Source organism: Corvus cornix, chromosome 8 (assembly GCF_000738735.6).
Source record: "Corvus cornix cornix isolate S_Up_H32 chromosome 8, ASM73873v5, whole genome shotgun sequence".
Classification (NCBI taxonomy): Eukaryota; Metazoa; Chordata; class Aves; order Passeriformes; family Corvidae; genus Corvus; species Corvus cornix.
In genome coordinates this window covers 4,839,112-4,858,214 of record NC_046338.1, presented here as the reverse complement: position 1 = coordinate 4,858,214, position 19,103 = coordinate 4,839,112, and the positions used below count along the sequence as shown (strand labels likewise).

Sequence of the window (19,103 nt, the reverse complement as noted above, 5' to 3'; positions counted from 1 at the left end):
GATTCTCCCCAGCATCCTTTGTCTTCTGCTTTGTTTTCCTTCCCTGAGCCCGGGGAAGCCTTCCTCCTGTCCTCCTCTTCCTCCTGTCCTCCTCTTCCTCCTGTCCTCCTCCCCTCTCCCTGTCCCCACCACCACCGCCCCAGGGCCAGGCTGCTGCACCCGGCAGGTCCCGGGGCGGTTTCTCAGAAAGTGCAACCGTTTCTGCAGAAAGTTTGGCAGTCTGGGCCAATGGCAGGCGTTTCTTTAATCAACTCAAATGGCATTTTCTGCAGATAAGTCTCCCACTCTTGGCCGCCAAGAAAAAGCCAGTCGGACGGCAGCAAGGAAAAAAAAAACCCCAACACAACCCCCACCCCCCCACAGAGGCTGCAAAGTCACCGCACAAGCTCGCGGGGTGATTATTTATAGCCTTTCCCTCTGCAAAAGCCAAAAATAATTGTTCCAGCCCAATTAATGAATTTCTGAACGCTGGGATCAGGGGTAGCCACCGAAGAGCACCACTCTGAGCTACTTGCAGTGTACTGGGCTCTGGGATAATGCATTTAAGAAGGGGGAAAACTTATTGTGCAGGAGCAACTGCAGCCAGAGAAGAGAGGAGTGAGAACATGAACGCAGCAACCCTGCAGACCCCAAGGTCAGTGGGGAAGGAGGGGGAGGAGGTGCTCCAGGCACGGGAGCAGAGATTCCCCTGCAGCCTGTGGTGCAGACCATGGTGAGGCAGCTCTGCCCCTGCAGCCCACGGTCATGGTGGAGCTGAGATCTACCTGCAGCCCATGGGGAACCCCACACAGGAGCAGGGGGATGCCCAAAGGAGGATGTGACCCCATGGAAGGGACCCACGCTGGAGCAGTTTGTGAACTGGAGCCCAGGGGAAGGACCCATGTTGGAGAATTTTGTGGAGGACGGTCTCTTGTGGGAGGAGCCCCATGCTGGAGGAGAGGAAGACTGGGAGGAGTCTTTCCCCCGAAGAGGAAGGAGCAGCAGAAACAGCTGTGATGAACTGACCACAGCCCCCATTCCCTGTCCCTCTTCACTGCTGGCAGGAAGGAGGGAGAGAAAAGCAGGAGTGAAGTTGGGCTTGGAAAGAAAGCAGGGGTAGGGGGAAGGTGTTTTAAGATTTAGTTTGTATTTCTCATTATCCTTTTCTGATTTGATTGGCAATAAATTAAATTAAGTTTTATTTGAGTCAGTTTGGCCTGTGATGGTAGCTGGTAAGTGATGCTTCCCTGTCCTTATCCGACCCATGAGCCTTTCGTGGTACTTTCTCTCCCCGTCCAGCTGAGGAGTGACAGAGTGGCTTTGGGGGTCACCTGGCACCCAGGTGGGGTCAGCCCACCACCCGCAAGTGGCACCTGGTGAGGTGGGATGGTTGAAGGCTGTGGGTGTCCCCAGAGAGCTGTGGGCACGGAAGTGCTTCCTGGATGCCAGGGTTTGGTGAGGAGGACGTGTCTTACGAACTCATCTCCACGGGGTTGAGCTGGAGCTCCCAAGAGGCTCCCCACTAAAGGGCTGGGCTCTAACATGGTTTCACTACAGCCAGCGCTGAACCCCAGAAACCCCTGTGAAGGTCTGACCGTGGTCACCAGCTGGGAGCAAGTACGGGAAAACACTGAGTTGGGATCCTTCCACCCTGTCCCAAAGCCCAGCAAGGCCTTCTGCAGCCCCCTCCTCAGGCACCTTCCCCAGACATTTCTGCCCTCCCTCAGCTTCCCATTTCTCCTCACAAGCCCTCTGGTTTTGTTTGGAGAGCGTTATTCCTTCTCCACAGGCTCAACCTACTCACGCCACCACTACCTTTTCTATCACCAGGAGAAGAGGAGCAACTGCATTTGCATGGGAAGAGAGGGGTGGAAAGCACTAGGCATCCTCCCCAAGTTCCCAAGCTCTGCAAGCAAACCTTCTCTAACATAAAAAAAAGATTACATTGTCCTGGTTTTGGCTGGGATAGAGTTAATTTTCTTCCTAGTAGCTGGTACAGCACTGTGTTATGGATTCAGTATGAGAACAACGTTGATAACACACTGGTGTTTTTGCTGTTGCTAAGTAGTGCTTACTCCAAGTCAAGGACTTTTCAGCTTCCCATGGTCTGCCAGTGAGGAGGTGCACAAGAAACCAGGAGGGAGAATGGCCAGGAGAGCTGACACAAACTGGTCAAAGGGATATTCCACACCAGAGAATGTCATGTCCAGTATATAAACTGGGGGGATTTGGCCAGGAAGCACAATTGGTGCTTGGGGACAGGCTGGGCATTAGTCAGTGGGTGGTGAGGAATTATATAGCACATCAGTTATCTTTTTTAGGTTTTACTTCTTTCTATAATGTCTCTTTTCACTCCTATTACTGTATTTTATTTCAATTATTAAACTGCTCTTATCTCAATCCATGGGTTTTACTTTCCCCTCTCGCCCCTCCCATTCTCCTCCCCATCCCACTGGGGGAGAGGTGTGAACAAAATGTGTGGTACTTAACGTGATTTAATCCCAACCAGCAAATCATATATATACCCCATACACATGGCATGTGTGACAAGCATCCATAGACCAAAACTGCTGGTGGTGGAGCCAAGCCAACGGGGTAGTTCAGGTAGACAGTTTTGACTGTCCTTGCAGTCAAAACTAATCCCCCAGGTTGCATATCACACATCCTGGGAATATTCATCTCTTGGCTACCCCCTAAACAAGCTAACCACTCACAACCCAGCATGAGCCACAGGCACAGCTGCTGAGGACATGGGTTGCCTTTGCAGGTTGAAAGCCTGGGTTCCCTCTGCACCCCACCTCTGTCTGTTGGCTTGACCCACTGGTAAGTCTTAAAAAAAATAGCAGTTTTGTAAAAACAGGTAAAGCAGAGAGAAACCCAACTGCTCTGCGGGCTCCAGCTGAAGAGCCAGCAGAGGAACTCCTGTGGGAACCCGGAGACGCTCCCATAGCAAACCCACAAATAAGACACATTTCTTTCTTTTTAGAGAGAGCATATACTTTTTCCTTATTGGGGAAGGAGTTTTCCTTTGGTATCCCCCTTGGGAGGAGCAGATGTGTCCTGCTGAGCTGCTCTCATGACAGCAAACACCCGAGGTCCCCATGAGATGCACCCTACGCTACAGAGCGCCCTGTGCCAGCACGTGCTTCCAACTCAGGCACCCAGCTGAGCTACAGATGCCTAAAACCACCAAAAGCCTGCCCGTTCCCTTCCACACCACTCATCCCACCCCACAACCATCTTCACCCTGGCACGACCTACAGCGGGAGAGGCACGTATCCTCCTGGCGATCTGCATCCAAGGGACACCTCCGAGCAGCACGAGCTGGGGCTAGAGCATGCCAGCGTGGGCTTCAAACTGAGCTAGAGGACCCCGAGTGGGAGGAATGTGGGGCAGGGGGACCCTATCTTTACCCCTGCAAAGCGCTGCCCCCCTTCCCGCGAGGCTGCGCCGGCTCCAGCCGCTCCCGCGATCCAAGCGGAGCAGATGGCACGCGCAACACTTACGGCTTCACTTTCCAGCCGCCATCGCAGAGCTGCTTCTCAGCAGGGCGGAGGCGGGGGGGAGACGGCTTTTTTTTTTTTTTTTTTTTTTTTAATATATTTTCCCTGGGAATTTTGATTTTCTTTGGGGGGAAAAAAAAAAAAACCAACCCCATGTATAATCCTGTGCTTGAGCCCCAGGAGCCCCTGGCAGCAGAGCACAGCGCTCCGTGCACGGACGGTGCGCGCTGGCTGATTGGCAGCCTGTCCGTCTGTCCGTGCCTGGGGACCCAGCTGACCGCCCGAAATCCCCGCCGAGAGGGACAAATCCTGGAAAGCCTCACAAAGCAGAGATAGGGAAAAAAAAAAAAAAAAAAAGGGATGAAGTGATCGAAAAAAGGGCTTTCTAGGGATTCTGCTGGCTTGCCTGGATTTCCTCCCTTTGCCTCCCTCCAGCCTTTGCCGCTGAGTGGAGAAGACCCAGAGAGAAAGCTGAGCTGTTTCAGCTCCCTGGGACATTGGTCCTCCTGCTGTCTCCACCAGATAAGATGGAGCAAGGGAGATGCTGTCCCAGCCGGGGTGATGACAGACTCTGGGGCCATTTACCAGCTTGGGGATCAGACATGGGGTCCGGTGTCACTACACACCACGGTCCTCTCATCCTACTCCGATGGCTCAAACCAGGTTTTCTACTTCCCAGTGGAAGCCAACACCTCAAATGAGGCTGGGAAACCATAAATCTGGGCATCGCAGACACCAGATTGCTTTCAGCAGCCGCGCTCTGCACAGAGCTCGGCGATAAGTAACAAAAAGTCTGCGCTTTGCACCGCTGATTTCTTGTCTGGGGATGCATAAAACCTGGAGATGACAGATCAGCACCTCGATCCAAGAGCATCCCTGCGCTCGCTCTGCTGGAGAGGCGGGTAAACAAAGACGGCTCTCCCCGGCGTCCGCAGGCAGCTGCCACTGACGCCGTGGAGTAGTGGGAGGGGGGAAAAACAAAAGAGGTCTGCACGCTGGGATCTGTGGGAATGGGATGCCCCTGGTGCTGTCCTGGCCCTTTTATTCCACTGGTACCCAGAGGGAGCTTGGCCCCAGCCCTTTGGACACCTTCGTTCCCTCAGGGTCTCCTTGCCCAGCCATCCCGGCTGGGTGCCAAGGGCAGAGTCACACTCCATAACCACTCAGGATCTAGCAAGCGAGAAAACATCCTGGGTTTGGGCACAGAGAGTGGCTTGGCCATCCTGGCAAGGAGCTCAATGATGATTTGGACCTGGATGCAACAGTTCTGTGCAAATGGGCACTATCAGGTGTGACCACCATCCATTCGAATCCCATGCGGGACTGTGCAGGCAGAAGTTTGGGCCCTCATCTGATGGTGCACAGAGATTTAGTGAGGCCAAATATTTGGCAGGGAAGTTTTGTGATGCAGTTTCTTAATTTAGATGGCTCCACTACTGGCAAGGACAAGTGGGTGGTCACCAATGCTTTCCACAGGGTGGTCACTACAGCAAGGGAAAAGGGACAGCGCTGGGAAATGCCAACCTGAGGATGTTTCCAAGAAAAAAAAATAGAAGGCAGCCATGGCTGTGGCACTGAAATGCCCAGGTCTTGGTCTATCCATCCATGGGCATGTGCTGGTTGTGCCACTTGGCCCAGTGAGCCCAGAGGAGCCTAAAGCAGCTGGAAAAATGCTGCCACACTCCTCCCAAAGCCCACCAACCTTCCCCAAAACACTGGCTGGATGCTGTATCTCAACTCCATCACCTTTTCCAACCGCTATGCTTCCCTGTTCGTGCCCCATCTGTTTGTTGAAGCACCACAGAGCCCAAAACACAGTGTCTGGAAGTGCCAATGAGCATACCTTTAGCTCTGGGGCCACATGAATTCATTTCCCCAAGCCACCACGGCAAATCCTTTCAAAGCAGGAAAGGCAAGGTAGGAAACCATCTTTACAATCCTACAGTTGAATAATTATCACCTGGGCTGCGGGAAGCCCTCTCCCCCTTTCTGAGCAAGAGCTCCCAGGACCCACCAGCGCCCAGGGAGGGGACTGTGCTGCTGGCCCCTCCAGGGCTTTGCCAAGGAATGCCGGGGGCGGCAGCGGGGGGGAGCAGCGGCGGTGGAGGCGCTGGGAAGGGAACCAGCTGGAGAGCCGCAGCCTCATGAAATAATGAAATGCCAAACCAACCCCTGCATCTTCCACAGTCTCTCAGGTCACCTACCAGATTAGGAGGCCTGTTGCTAAGGCAACCATATCTTGCAAGTGCTAGCTGAACTTCCCCATCGGTTTTAACCCTTTAAGGAGCAAAAAAAAAACAAAAAAAAACAAACCTTCTAAGAAATATATATAAAAATAAAATGAAGGGGTAATGCTGATGATGCAACGCACAGGAGACCAGCGGAGGCAAAGGGGGGGCAGCTGGGAAGGGGAAGCAAAGGGAAGGCGCCCCAGCAGCCACCTCCTGCGCGGTGCACGCCGTGCTGGCTCCCTTCCAGGCAGCTAATAAAATTATTCGGCATCCGCACACGCACGCAAGACCCAGCAAACTTTCGATGCGCCTGGCACGGCACCAGGGGAGTGAAAAAAAAATATATATACAAGCCCCCCCTCAAAAAAGGCAACAAAAAGTTAGGTTATACATATGAAATGGGGGCAAACAAAGCAAAAATGGAACTTTTTTTTCTTTGCCTTTTTTTTCCTCTGGTGGCCTCGCAGTCGCTGGGCAAACCCTGATGCCTCGGCAAGCAGCCGGCAGCCCGGCGCCGCACGGGAGGGGACAGATGGCCGGCGCAGCGACATCGGGATGGAGACGATGGGCACCCGTGGCCACCCCGCCAGTTCTGCTGCAATCCATGGCTAGGAGCATCCAGAACGGGGATACACGACTTGTGCTCTGCGGCTATAAAATAAAATAATAAAAATAGCCCCTTCTACATGCAGGGATCATGTCCCAGTGGGGTGATGGGGACCACGGCCCCCTCCTCTGGAAGGATAAAACCCCATTCAGAATGCACACCAGGCAGGGAGCCCTAAATCTTGCAGCTTGCTGGGTTAACAGGGAGGCCTGCGAGCAATAAGGGGGGAAAAAAAAGGAGCAAGGCAATGCACAGGCAGCACAAGGGAGAAGGAAAAAAAAAAAAGAAAAAGGAGGGAGAGGAGAAAGAGGCATGGAAAGGAGAAGAAAATGTGGAGCGGCATAAATCAGGCATGCGGGGGGAGCCGGGGAGCACAGCAGCACGTGCTGCGTTCCAGGCGCACAGGCAGCGCACGCGGACGGTTCCTTCCCGGCAGGGTGAGCACTGGGAAGCAACCAGCCTCATGCCCCAGAGAAAGGGACCCCCAGCCCCTCCTGGTGCTAATTCGGTGTGGGGTATTGGCTCTGCTAGCCAGCACACCGTCATTCCCATGTTAAAGTCTCTTTGGGAAAGAAAAAGCCTCTGCCGGTGCTGGCGCAAAAGATACGCGATGGTAAAAATTAGAAGGGTTTTTTGCACCCTTCTTCCCACCCTCAGGTCAGGTTGGGGACAGCAGGCGTGACAATTCCTGCTGAATTCCCCTCAAATGAGAACAGCAAAATGGAAACTTGCTCCCAAAAGCTGCCTTCTTCCCACCAGCCTGTTCCAAATTCGTAATAAAGAGAGGGGCAAGGCTCAGTGCAAACCCAGCTTTGCTCTCACTGTGTGGCTGCAGCGAGATGGGCTCACGCCGTGCTAAGGGACTGCTGGCATTGCTGCCTGGCTGTGATCCTGCCCTCTGACCTCAACCACCATGCCAGCACCCCTGCACCCTGCCAACCAGCTGACAGGAGAAACTTAATTAGCCATGTCCATCAACCCCAAACATCTGTAACCAGCAATATTTACAACCAGAAATAAAGAGGAGTGACCTTCGCGGTGTTGAAAGACAGTTGGTTTCTTGTATTACAACAGTGGGGACAGGCAAAATTCATTATCTCTAATAGCCATCCTTATAACCAGATTAAACACCAGGGCAGCAATTCCATATTCCCTGACCTGCCACCGTGTCCCCATCCCGAGCAGAGGGGAGCTCCCCCCGGCACAGCGCTGCTCACACAAACCCCACGGCTGCACACTCAGCTGATGCTTATGCATGCGGCCATCTCCATCCCTCCTACCCAAGAAAGACAATACCCGGGCTCATCCCACCCCAAGGGCCACAGCTGGGGTCACATCTCTCCTGGTCCTCCAGGCAGCTCTGAGGAGATGCTCGGCTCCCCTACGAACACTCTGGAGGTACCAGGCGTAAGCCCCCTGCTGCACCAGGGATGCTGTGGTGATACCTGGAGCCAGTGCTGGAGATGCTTGCTCAAGGATGCAAGCAAAAAGCACTGAGTTTCCAGCACGCATCACCATTGTCACACCCTCCCCTCCACAGACATCCCCAGGCACGAGGGGTTTTGTCCTCTGAAAGCCAGAGCTTTCACCTCTGGCTGCGAGATCCTCGTGGTGCCGATCACTGGCCAGGGAGCCAGAGCCTGTTATCTTCATCAGAGGATGTTCTCTGTGGGGACCTTCAGCTGCCAGCCAGGAGAAACAAGCCACTGGAGAAAACCTGAGCCTCCTAATGGCTTTTCCCTCCACCAGCCCCGGCTCCTGCAGCAGTGTGAGGGCAGCTCCTTCTCCCCAGAAGATGAGCACCAGTGGGGCCAGCTGGTTTCTCCAGCGTTCAGCAGCAACAAGTCAAACTGCTTGGAAAACACTTAAGGTTGGGGGGGGAAGCTTCAAATGGACCAAGCGGACGATGCACCGCGCCGGAGCAACGGTAAAAGTTAAAATTAATTAGCTGGCAGGATGACAAAGAAGCCATTGTGCAGCACGGTGGAGCAATCCAAGTACAAAGGCTTTATATAAGTCATGTTGAAAACTCCTTGATGACTGCAGGTAAGGACAGACAAGCTGTCAGGACGTGCCACAACACCCTGAAGGGCTCCGGGATAAGCAAGTAAATCTGCTTTTAATGATGAAATGAGCCCTGGGAGCCTCAGCCTGGACCTTCTCTCCAGCAGAGACTGGCAAAGGTGTGAAGCACCTGGGTGTTATTGGTGCTGTAATACCCAGGATAAAACAAAACCATCTGTTTTGGGGTTTCCATGGAAAACTGCACTCGAGCCGGGCTAAAGGGACACATATGCATTGTGGAGCAGTGTTTGCTTCCTTATGAGCTCCCACCTCCATCCCCAACCATACTCCACAAAGCACATCCCTGCCAAAGCCCCCCTGATGAGACCGAGCATTTCACAGTGTGGCTGTCCCTGCCCCAAACCAGACCCCAAGAGGGTCTCACAAAACCAGACCCACCTCCTGGTTCATGCCTTGCACAGAAAAACCCCAGAGTGTTTCCACCACCAACGGGCAGACCCTGGTTCTGTTCCTCACGAAGGAGTGGGCACTGTCCCAGAGCCACGAGGACGCAGGCGCAGGGCTGAAGCTGTGATGGAGAGTCACCCCAAGCTGCCACCAGCCATGACCCCCCCACCATCCTGCTGGCAGATGGGCACAGGGAGGCTGGGTGTGATTTACACCCCACCAGCTGCACAGCGCTCCGGCAGAAAAGAGCCAAGGGGGAGAAAAGCACCTCTCCCTCCTTCCTGGTGTGAGCCTCGCTCCTGGGCAGGGAGATGTGGGGGTTCAAGCAGCTTCTGCACTAGAGGCTGCCTTATCCCAATGGGGCTTCCCCCAAAAAACAGGACAAGCACCCAGTGAGGGCGAGGCAGAGCAGGAGGGCAAGGAGGATGCTCTGCCAGGCTTTGGCAGGGCAGAGGAGCCAAGCGTGACGCAGCACCCTTATCTGCCCACCCCAAACCAGGGTGCCTCAAGGAAGCACCCTGCCCCTTTCCTCAGCGTGCTCTGCCTTTTTTCACTTAAAAAAAAAAAAAAAAAAAAAAAAAAAAAAGGCAAAAAACACAACCCCAAACAACCAACCTCCCAACTGCTCCCCAGCCCAGAAGCTGGGCTATAAAACACTGCCTTGGGGCAGGGAAGCAGTTGCCTGCCTGCCTGGGGACACAGCTGGGCACTGCCAGCTAGCCATGGGGTGACAGAGGGGCATTTCCCACTTTACAGTTAGCACAAATGGGTAAATAAGCAAAGCCAAGGCTTGGGACACCCATGCAGCAGGGCTGTTCTGGAAGGAAGGAGATGCCAGCTGGCCACTCACTGTGGTGGTCACCAGTCAGTGCTAGACCAGGTGAGCCAGGTACGATGGCAGCTGTACACAGAAGGAAATCCACGTCAGGTAGGAGGGACTGGCTGTGGGCTGTTGTACCTGCTGGGAATGCCATGGGATGCCAGCACCCCAGCTGTGTTGGGCAGGTCGTGCTCACCAGCAAGCCAGAGCTGCTGCAGTGCATCCCCTGCTTCAGTTTGTAGCCAAAAAACTCCAATTATAGGTGCAAGCTCAGCCTTGAGAGACTGTAAAAAAACCAGCCCAAATTCAGGGAAAATGGGAAGGAAACCCCCCCCACCCCAGACCCTGTTTGAGGCAGGCAGGAGGGGTGGTGAGAGCTCATTTTCACTACAGAAAGCTGCCGCACCCCAGGAGGAGAGGCACCAGATCAAATGTTCAAGGGTTGATGCAGAAACATTAAGGAAAAAAAATTAAAAAGAAAATGTTAGCTCAAGACACAGCCAGAGGTCTTCCTTTGGACTTTATCTTAAGGCAGCAGGCACAGCCTCGCATACGGACAGACAGACAGACCCCACAGCCTCCCACCCTGCCTGGGGAACGCAGAGGTGGAAATCACCTTGCTAAAAACCACTGGTCTTAGTGGCAGTGGCCATGGAGGAGCAAGAGTAAGGCAAGTGGCAGGGTGTTGGATGGCCAGGCACAAAGCCCTGCTCTGTCCCACCGCTCCAAAATACACAGGCACATGCACCTCTTCCTTTATCCCTATGTACATCTCAATTCTGCATATTCCACAGATATAACTGCATATGTATACACATTTTTTTCTGCTTAGTTTTGTTACTAACAGTCACCATGCATGCCGCATTAAGCTCAGGCAGGAAAGTGAGCATTTCTCCTCTTATTCCTTTTATAAAAAAAAAATAAAAATATATATATATTCATTAAATGCACAAACCCAAAACAAAAGAAAAGCTGGTCTTACCACACAGAGCTGTGCCCCATCCAAACCCAAACCCTACCCAAGCCCCCCAGGTGCCCCTCTTGCCCTGGCTAGCACAGGAGACTGGTGACACCACTCTGGGGATGAGAGAAGGGAGGTGGCAGTGGGTGGGTGGGTCAGCAGCAGAGTCCCATTAAATGTGGGAAGCAGCACCTAGAAGCCATCCCGTATTTTGGAAATTCCCCCCTTGACTGCACAGCTGTAGCTTTGAACTCAGCTCCTGGCACCTGTGGCAACAATCGGGAGTTTTGAGAGAAGAAAAAAAAAACTAAACCCCAAACCGAGGCAGAGGTATTTGTTTACTTGCAAAGAGACATTTTTGCTCCCTGCAAGCCTGGAGGAAAGCACTGTTTCTACCCCACCAAGACCCCAACCCTGGGCTGTCCCCCCAGGGATCTGCAGGGTGAGGACTCAGAGGGAGAAAATGCAGGGAAATAAGGAGGAACGTGCTCGTGGGCTGAGCAGAAGCCTCAGCAGAAGTCAGGGAGCCTCCCTGACCCACAACTGGGATGCTGGCAAGACAGGTGTGTGATGCTCATGGGGACACAGCTCATTCTGTGGTCCCTGTGGGCAGGGCAGGGCAGCTCCCAGCACCAGCCAGGCTGGACACAAGGTGCTCCGGGCGCTGCACCGCTCTCCCCCGGCCATCCCCTCTGTTCCTAAGGAAAACCAGGAACAAACGAGGCTGCAGCAGCTCCCCCCGGAGCACACCCCCACCAGCGAGGGCTTCGCACAGCCGGGTGCCATTTCGGTGGTGCCAGCTCTGCCGCGGGAGCGTGAGCGGCAAGAGAGGAGAAACAGCCAGAGCCCCCCGCCCGCTCCCCAGGACCAGCTCTGGCAGCTGTTTCCAATAGAACCAGGGACAGCTTTACAAGAGAAAAATATGGAACAAAAGGTAGGAGAAAATCCAAGTTTCCAAGGTAAGGAAGGAAATGATCAGGAGAACAGGAAAGTCTCACTCGTACCCAACACACGGCGTCCTGACCTAACACCTCCCCACTGCCCGCTGCCGGACAGGAGTGCCCGTGCCGGCCACAGCTTCCCCGGCACGGCTTGGCACGGTGGCCCCTCGCCCTCTTTGTTCCTGAGAAGGGACCCCCGCACGCCGGGGAGGGCAGGGCTGCGAGCTTTGTGCTCGCCCGGAGCCCAGCATCTGCCGGGGGCAGGCGCTCCCCCCGCAGCGGGTCCCCTCGCCGGCCTCACCGCGCTCGCCCACGTGGCCGCCGGGGCAAACAATGGGATGGCGCTGGGCTGCCGCGCTCGCCACGCAAGGCCTTCCTCCTCCTCCTCCTCCTCCTCCTCCCCGCTGCGGGCTTTGCCTGCCACTGGAAGCTGGCCCCTCTTGAGCACCGGGGGGAGGGGGATTAAAAAGATACTATAAAAAAAACCCCAGGGAAAAGAAAGAATACTCCAGTCTGGCTCGCTGCTGCAAAGGGGCTCGTGGCGAGGCGAGGGCACGCTGACCCGCACACACCGGGATGGGCAACGGGGCAGCAGGGCAGGACCTCCATGGGCAGCGGCCAGACCCCAGCACCCAGCCACGCAGGGGGTGCCCACCCGCGGCACAAACCCCCATCTGCCCTCCCATCCTCAGGATTGAAGAAATCCTTCCTTTCCTCCCATCCCACTCCTGGCTTTTTTGAAGAACCCCCTCCCGGACTGGAGCCAGAGAAACTTTGCATCTTCACACCATTTGTTGATATAAAATCCATCCCCTGCCTTACTTTTGCAGAGGCACTTGGGGTGGGGTGGAGGGGAGGAACGTCTGTTTCTATTTGAAACCGTCAAAATTAGCATTCAGTAATTAAAAATCACACCCTTTCTCTTAATAACCTAACCAGCATGATACAATCAGGTTGTGCCAACTCTTTAATCTAATTGACTAATTACAGATTTTAATTTAGTCAGTTACTGAACAACTGTTGACAATTTGTTTTCATTAGGGACAGAACAGGATAAATATTTAGGCTCCCCAGTCAAAGACTAAGACATAAGCTCTGGGCTCTGACCTCCGGTTTCACAATGGAGCCTTCTCCATGGGCATCACCCGTGGAAAGGTGCTGCTCTGAAATGCCCTGGTCCTGCTGCTGGGCAGCAGGAAGTGGGGCAGCAGAGGTTGCTCCATCACGACAGCCAACGCTGTTTAAAACACAATATTAGACTAATCCATCTTTGCATGGTACTCCAGCAAGAGTGGGCTTTAAAGGACACCCAGGCTCACCAGTACCCTAAACTGGGAGGGAAGGCTGAGCCCAGCACTGCTGGGAGAGGGAATATCTGGATTTATTTATTTTTGTTGCAATTTTTTTTAAAGTGATGTGGAGTTTTGCAGCTGCTCCTGGCAGCCTGCCACTCCTGAAGGAAACTCCTCTCTCTGGTTACCTACCAGGGAACCCTGTCCCTGCAGAGTGGAGCTGGATGGAGCCCAGACAGAGCGCAGTCCTGCATGAAAACAGGACAGAGCTGTGTGTGCCACTGCTGAGCCACACGCCCAGCGCTCAGGCAACGCCTGTCGGGGGGTTCACACAAAGCTGTTCCCAGCCTGTCCCTGCATAGTGATAAACCTGCCCCAAAAACATCTCTTCTCCTACACAACACATTTTCAATACACTGGCTGCACACAACAGGAGAAGCTCTAATGGGCCATCACCACCACCACAGAGCTACTCATGGACCAACACTCTCACACCTGCTGGTCCCACCCTCACAGCCATGGGTGCTCTGAACAAGGTCTTACAACCTTCACTGGTCCCAGAACACGAAAAGAGCCTGGCGTGGGAGAGGAGACAGTCACACCAAACCGCTCGTGCATGAAGAGCAACCCTTCCCACGGGTCCCACAACGCCATGTCACCTGCCAGTGCACCACACCATGAGTTGGCCACACAGACCCTGGGGAGCAGAAGGTGCTGTGACAAGGAAATGCTCCCCTGCAGCCCAAGAATACCCAGGCAGGGACGCTGGGATGGGGTGCCTCTCCTGCTGGCACCTGGTCCTGCTGGCCTCTTGGGCTTCACCTTGTTCCCACTGAGCACACTAACTCCAGCAAACCTGAATTATCCATCCATCCATCCATCCGAGCTTCAGAAGCCCCTGAGATCTCAATCCAAGCGGAACTGTTTAAGATGGAGGAAAAAGAAGGAGCCCTGGTTGTCTCCAACCAAGATGGGAGGACAGGAACACCAACCACACCATCTTTTCCCAGACCAACCATCACACTTCCAGCAGCAACCACTCCACTGCCGCAGAGCATCCTTCCAGGCCCAAGTTAGAAAGAACTGCAGCAGCTTTCCAAAGTTAAAAACAAAAACAAATAAATCAATGCTCTCCGTTAATGGCAAGTCAAAGCCACAGCTCCGCAGATCTTGTGCTGCAAAGAAAACAGCATTTCAAGTGCTCCCAAATGCAGGTCCTTCTCAGGAGGAAACAAGGAAACAGAGGAAGGGAATGATAAAGTCAAAGTCTTCATCAGCTAAAGGCTACCCCAAGTTTTCTCGCCTGCACGTTGACATGAGCTGGCTGTGCAGGCAGAGCAATACCACAAAAAAGTATGTAGCAACAGTCAACTAGATTTAAGTTCATTTTCTGTAGCTCGAGGCCAAAATCGACTGAAGTGGTTCTGGTGATCAAGTTTTCTGCAATTCCCCTTCTATGTATTAGCTCTTTGACAGAAATTCACTGCGGTATTTAAACTGGCAGTCATCACCGCTAACTCAAATTGTATTGGCTTTCACGGCGTTGAAATGCTCAACTGCGACCAGCCATCGGCCAATTCCCAGATAACGCGGCGGCTGAAATCCCCTGTCATGATGAGCGATCCCGTTGCGAGCTCGCCGGCTCCAGGAGCGTGCTGGAACGCTGGCATGCTCGCCACGGGGCTTGGAGGAGCCTAAATCAATGGCTATGGGTTGAGTTTTAGGAGTTGGTGAGTGCTTGTGGGGCTGTTACCTCGGATAAACTCTTTGGACACAGGTGGAAGAAGATGACTAACAACCCTCCAACCAACACAACCCGACAGTTGTGTTAACAGACACATAGCCCTGCCAGAGACAGAAGGATCGAGCATTCCTCCTGCCTGTGCCAGGTGAATCCCCACTCCCATCACTCTTCTCCCACCTTTCTACTAAGTGCCAGCAGGCTTTTGTCCCAGCTTGGGAGAAAAACCTCAGGGGAAAGGTAAAAAGCAATATTCCCAAGTGTTCACAAGAGCCCACAGTTTTCAAGGGTCCCCTCGAAAAAAGAGCGGTGGGATTTCTCCTTACTTTATTTTCTCACTGGAGATTTAAATGTTTAAAACTTGAGGGGGAAATTGGCAATTTGTCCTGCTGCTCCTAATAGTTTTCATACAGTTATGCTGGAAGATGCAGTGGAAATGACACAGCATGCAAATCCCACCGTTAGCACCCCGCTAACAAGGAGCACCACTCCCCCTTCCCAAAGATGTGTCCCCCAGGTAAGAACCCTTCTGGTGCTCACTCTGGGAAGGTGACATGCCAAGCCCCAAATGACTCCCAAAGCATCCCCTCGTTCTGTCCTTACAGTAGCACAGTCTCTGGGCTAACACACACTGCATTTTGGGCAAGCACCAAGCAGGACACACGGAGTTTGCCCATTCCTGGCCAAGTGTAGACACAACACCCTGCCAACCTGGGGCAAGGCTTAGATTGGGATGTTTTTAACCACAACCACCACATGAAGCAATTCATGACTCACTGATCCAGCCCCATTTGGGGCTCAAATCCCATTTTAGCTGCCATGCACTGCTGATGGGTTGCTGGGTTTGGTGTTTGACACTGCCCACCGTGCTCACCAGTACCGGCAGCCTGCCCTGGAAGCTGGCGAGAAACAAGGAGCTATTCACACTTCCATGGTTATCATTCGGTTCTTTGGTCAATATTTAAGTTTTGGCCAGGCAGCTCCCTTGCCCTGTAAAGCACACGCTGTGCCAGGAAAACACTGCTCCTCAGAAAGGGACTGTACCGTGAGCATCCATCACCAGCCACGCCACAGAGAAGAACAAGCCCTGTCTTGGGGCCAAAACACGCCTGGGGAAACCAACCCAGTGCCACCAAGCCAAGGCACAGGGGAGGGAAAATCTTTTTAGGAGTTACCCAAAAAGTAAAGCACTTGGGGCTGTTACAAAACTGCATTACACCGAGAATTAAAAACAATCAGGATTGTGTCTATTTACTGTAAGCTTAAAGCAACGTGTACTAAAGAAGTTTATGCGAATCATCTAATGCACTCAGGCCTATTGTTAGAATTATTACCAAGCTAAAAAAAGATTAATTTCTCTAAATACACTAAATCCTCAGACATGATGAGGAGGCTGCTGTGGATGGAGCATTACCATGTCTTGCTTGCTAATGTCATCTTCACCTGTGGCTCTGCTGCCCAAAGATCTACCTTTGCCTTGCTCGTGATGAGCCTGCTGTCCCATCTGGGCTCCCGAAACCCCCACAGTTTGCCCCAAAACATCCAGGAAGTGAGCAGAAGCCAACAACTGACAGATGTACTGCTGGCTGTCAGCTCTGACCCTTAGTTCAGGAGTTCACCGTTTTAATCCAACCCAGTGAAAACAAGCAATGCAGAGAGCAGCGGCAGGGACAGACAGACACACAAACTCCACCTAGCAAATACCCAGACACGCTTCTCCCATGACCCAGAGGGGTGGGAAGAGACAAGAGGGAGCTCAGCAGCCAGCCAAGGCTCTCTGGCACTGCCTGTGCCCCACAGTGACCGCTGTGTCCAGTGCCAGCATGTGAGAGCACCGTGGAGGTCCCTGAGACGCTCACCCGGCACTGCTCGCCAGCAAACCCTCACACATCCCAAGCCAGGCATGTCGAGGCAACGAGAAAGTTGGGAAGGGAGGAAAAATGGTTTCCATACCATAGTCTCCCTGGAGCAGACAGAACCAGCTCCTGCTACAAGGTTTAAACGCATTTGACTGGGGTCCAAGCCCGCAGCCAGGTGACTAATCCTTTGATGCAAATTCCTCCCGACGCTGCGGATGCGGGCGCCGTGTGCGGGACGGGAGTGGGCAACCCACTGGAGCAGACATGCCATGCACCCCTGCCAGGAGGTGTTTCTCTGGGAGATACCTCAGTCTCAAGCATGCCACCCCAGAAGCACCATCCATGCCTGGGTCATGCTGCCACCTCTGCAGATAGCACCCCAAACCATGGAGAGCCAAGACGCACAACGACCAACCAACGCAGGTCTGCAACCCCAGCTTCGACAAGACAACACCTCTCCCTTGCTGGGATCAAGGGACGTCTCAAGAAACCAAGGAAGCCCCCAGCCTTGCCAAAGGCAGGGAGGTAGTAACTGGGGCATTCAACAGCAGCTTGGGGAATCCCCCTTCTCCTTCCCACCAAAATCCAACTCCCGCCCATCCTGCGAGGTGTCCTCAGCATGAAACATCTCACCATCACAGCATCCTCAGCATTAAATATCTCACCATCGACCCTCTACAAACACTTCGTTGTCCATTGCTATGCAAAACTTCTTAATTCTACCAGTAGCCTGAATGCCTTTAAGTGCTTAAGATAACCATCTGAGCTCATTTACATAATTGCAACATTATGAAATACTGTTCAGTCAAATCAGAACATTGTTGGTTAAAAAAAAGGCCACGCTTTTTGCCAGTTGGTTACATTAGGTTGGCTCTCGGTGCACCGGAGCTCCCCAACGCCGTAATTACCGCGAGGATTAGAAACTTGTTACTCACGTAGTCATGAAAGGCTTTGGCTTCACTCGAATGTTCACAAGTGTCTCGCCTTTCGGGAGCTGCGCAGTACAGGTCCCAAAACACGCTGCATGGCGGGGAGAGACAGGAGAGGAGCAGTTACTCATCAGGGATCGGGCACCCAGGTCAGCGCAGGTGAGCGGCTTCCCACCCCACGGGGCCCACGGCTGGGATAGGACCTCAGCTGGATCCAGCTGTGCATCCCAGCTTCGCACCGCTCGGACCTGACTGTCAGGAGCGGAGATGCTGGGTACTTAAGGAAGCAAAAGTAGCCCTTTAAGAGACAACACCTTGAAGGGATAACCCCCGTGGGACTTCAGGGACTTCTCCCAGCCTCGCTGCCGCCCAGCTCTGCTCCCCTGGGCGCCCCAGTGGCACCGGCACAGCCCGGTGCCTGCGGCTGGCCCGGCAGCTCTCCAGCGGGAGCCCTGCCCGCCGCTCCCGCGGGGACGGGGGTGGCTCCGCCGCACCTCGACGCCGCGCGGGGAGCGGGAGCCGGGGGCGGTTCGGGGCTCGCCGCCGCTGCTGACTCACGCCACTGCCGGGGCTGCACCCCGTGGGGCCCCGCGACACCGGCGCGCACCCCCCCAGCCGAGGGGGCTGCTCCCACCCGCGACGGGACACCGCCGCCCGCCCCCCCGCACTTACCACCACCAGGAGTGCAGGAAGCCGGGGGCTCGCCTAGCGTGATGTTCTTCTCCCACCGGATCTGCGGGCGAGAGGAAGGCGGAGGGGGTGGGTTGGGAGGGGGGCGGTGTGGGTGGGGGTGGTCGCGGGTGGGCGTGGGCCCCCACGCGCGGCGACCCCCCGGCGCCGCCGCCGCCCGCGCAAGATGGAGGGCGGGCGTGCGGCGGCGCACAAAGGGCGCGGGGGGCGGCGGGGCTCACCTCGGACAGGAAGGTCTGCGCAGACTTCTGGGCGCCGACGTGCAGCAGGTACTCGTAGACGTACAGCGCCAGCCTGCAACAGCCGAGCGGCGGGTCGGATAAGGAGGAGGCGCCCCACTCCCGCCCCGCACAAAGCCGCCCCGCCGCCACCGCCGCCCGCTCCCCCCGCCGCCGCCGCTCTTCTTCTCCCGCGCCTGCCCGTCCGAGGGCACCGCCGAGCCCTTCCCTTTGGCGAACATGGTCCGCGCCGAGGAAGAGGGGGGCGGCCGCCAGGAGCCGCCGCCGCCGCTGCGCGCCGGAGCCGCTGCGCCCACCACCGAGGGAGCGCCGGGGGCTGTCAGAGCGCCGGCCGCCGCCGCGCCCCATCGCCCGCGCCCGCCGCCGCTCGCTGCGCCCAACGCGCCGCTGGCCCGCGCACCCGAACGTGGCCGCGCCGGGCGCCGCCCCCGCCGCCGACGGGCGCCCGCTCCCCGCCAATCACCGCCCGGCGGGGGCGGGGCCTTCCCGCGCCACGCCCCGCTCCGGAGGCGGCGGGCGGCCTCCCGCGGTGGGCAGGGAGGGCGGGCGGCGGCGGCGCGCGGTCCTAGAGCGCGCCCGGCTCGGCCCGCGGGCGGCGCCGCTCCCCCAGCGCCGCGCGGCGCACGGGGCCCTTTAAGGCGGCGGGCCGCGGCGCGCAGCGCGCCGCTGATTGGCCGGCGCCGCGGAGACCTCGGAAGGGGGGACTTGAAACCGGCCCGTGGGGGTGCGGGGGAGCGTCGGTGCGGCCCGGGCGGGCGCTGCCGCTCCGCGGCGCCGGGCGGGACGGACCCGGCGGGAGGCAGGGACAGAGAGAAGGAAGAAGGGAGGCGGCCGAGGGC

At 55.4% G+C, this 19,103-nt stretch overlaps 1 protein-coding gene across 1 annotated transcript in view; it reads right to left on the bottom strand.

Annotated features, from left to right (window-relative positions):
* The window catches only part of SSBP3 (single stranded DNA binding protein 3), a 55,196-nt gene extending 36,636 nt beyond the window's left edge, over window positions 1-18,560 (bottom strand). Inside the window, 5 exon segments of the mRNA XM_039555906.1 lie at window positions 17,342-17,426; window positions 18,008-18,029; window positions 18,032-18,068; window positions 18,247-18,319; window positions 18,430-18,560. Of these exon segments, the coding sequence (XP_039411840.1) occupies window positions 17,342-17,426; window positions 18,008-18,029; window positions 18,032-18,068; window positions 18,247-18,319; window positions 18,430-18,485 (273 nt within the window). The 5' untranslated portion in view covers window positions 18,486-18,560.
* Between the last annotated feature and the right edge of the window lie 543 nt (window positions 18,561-19,103).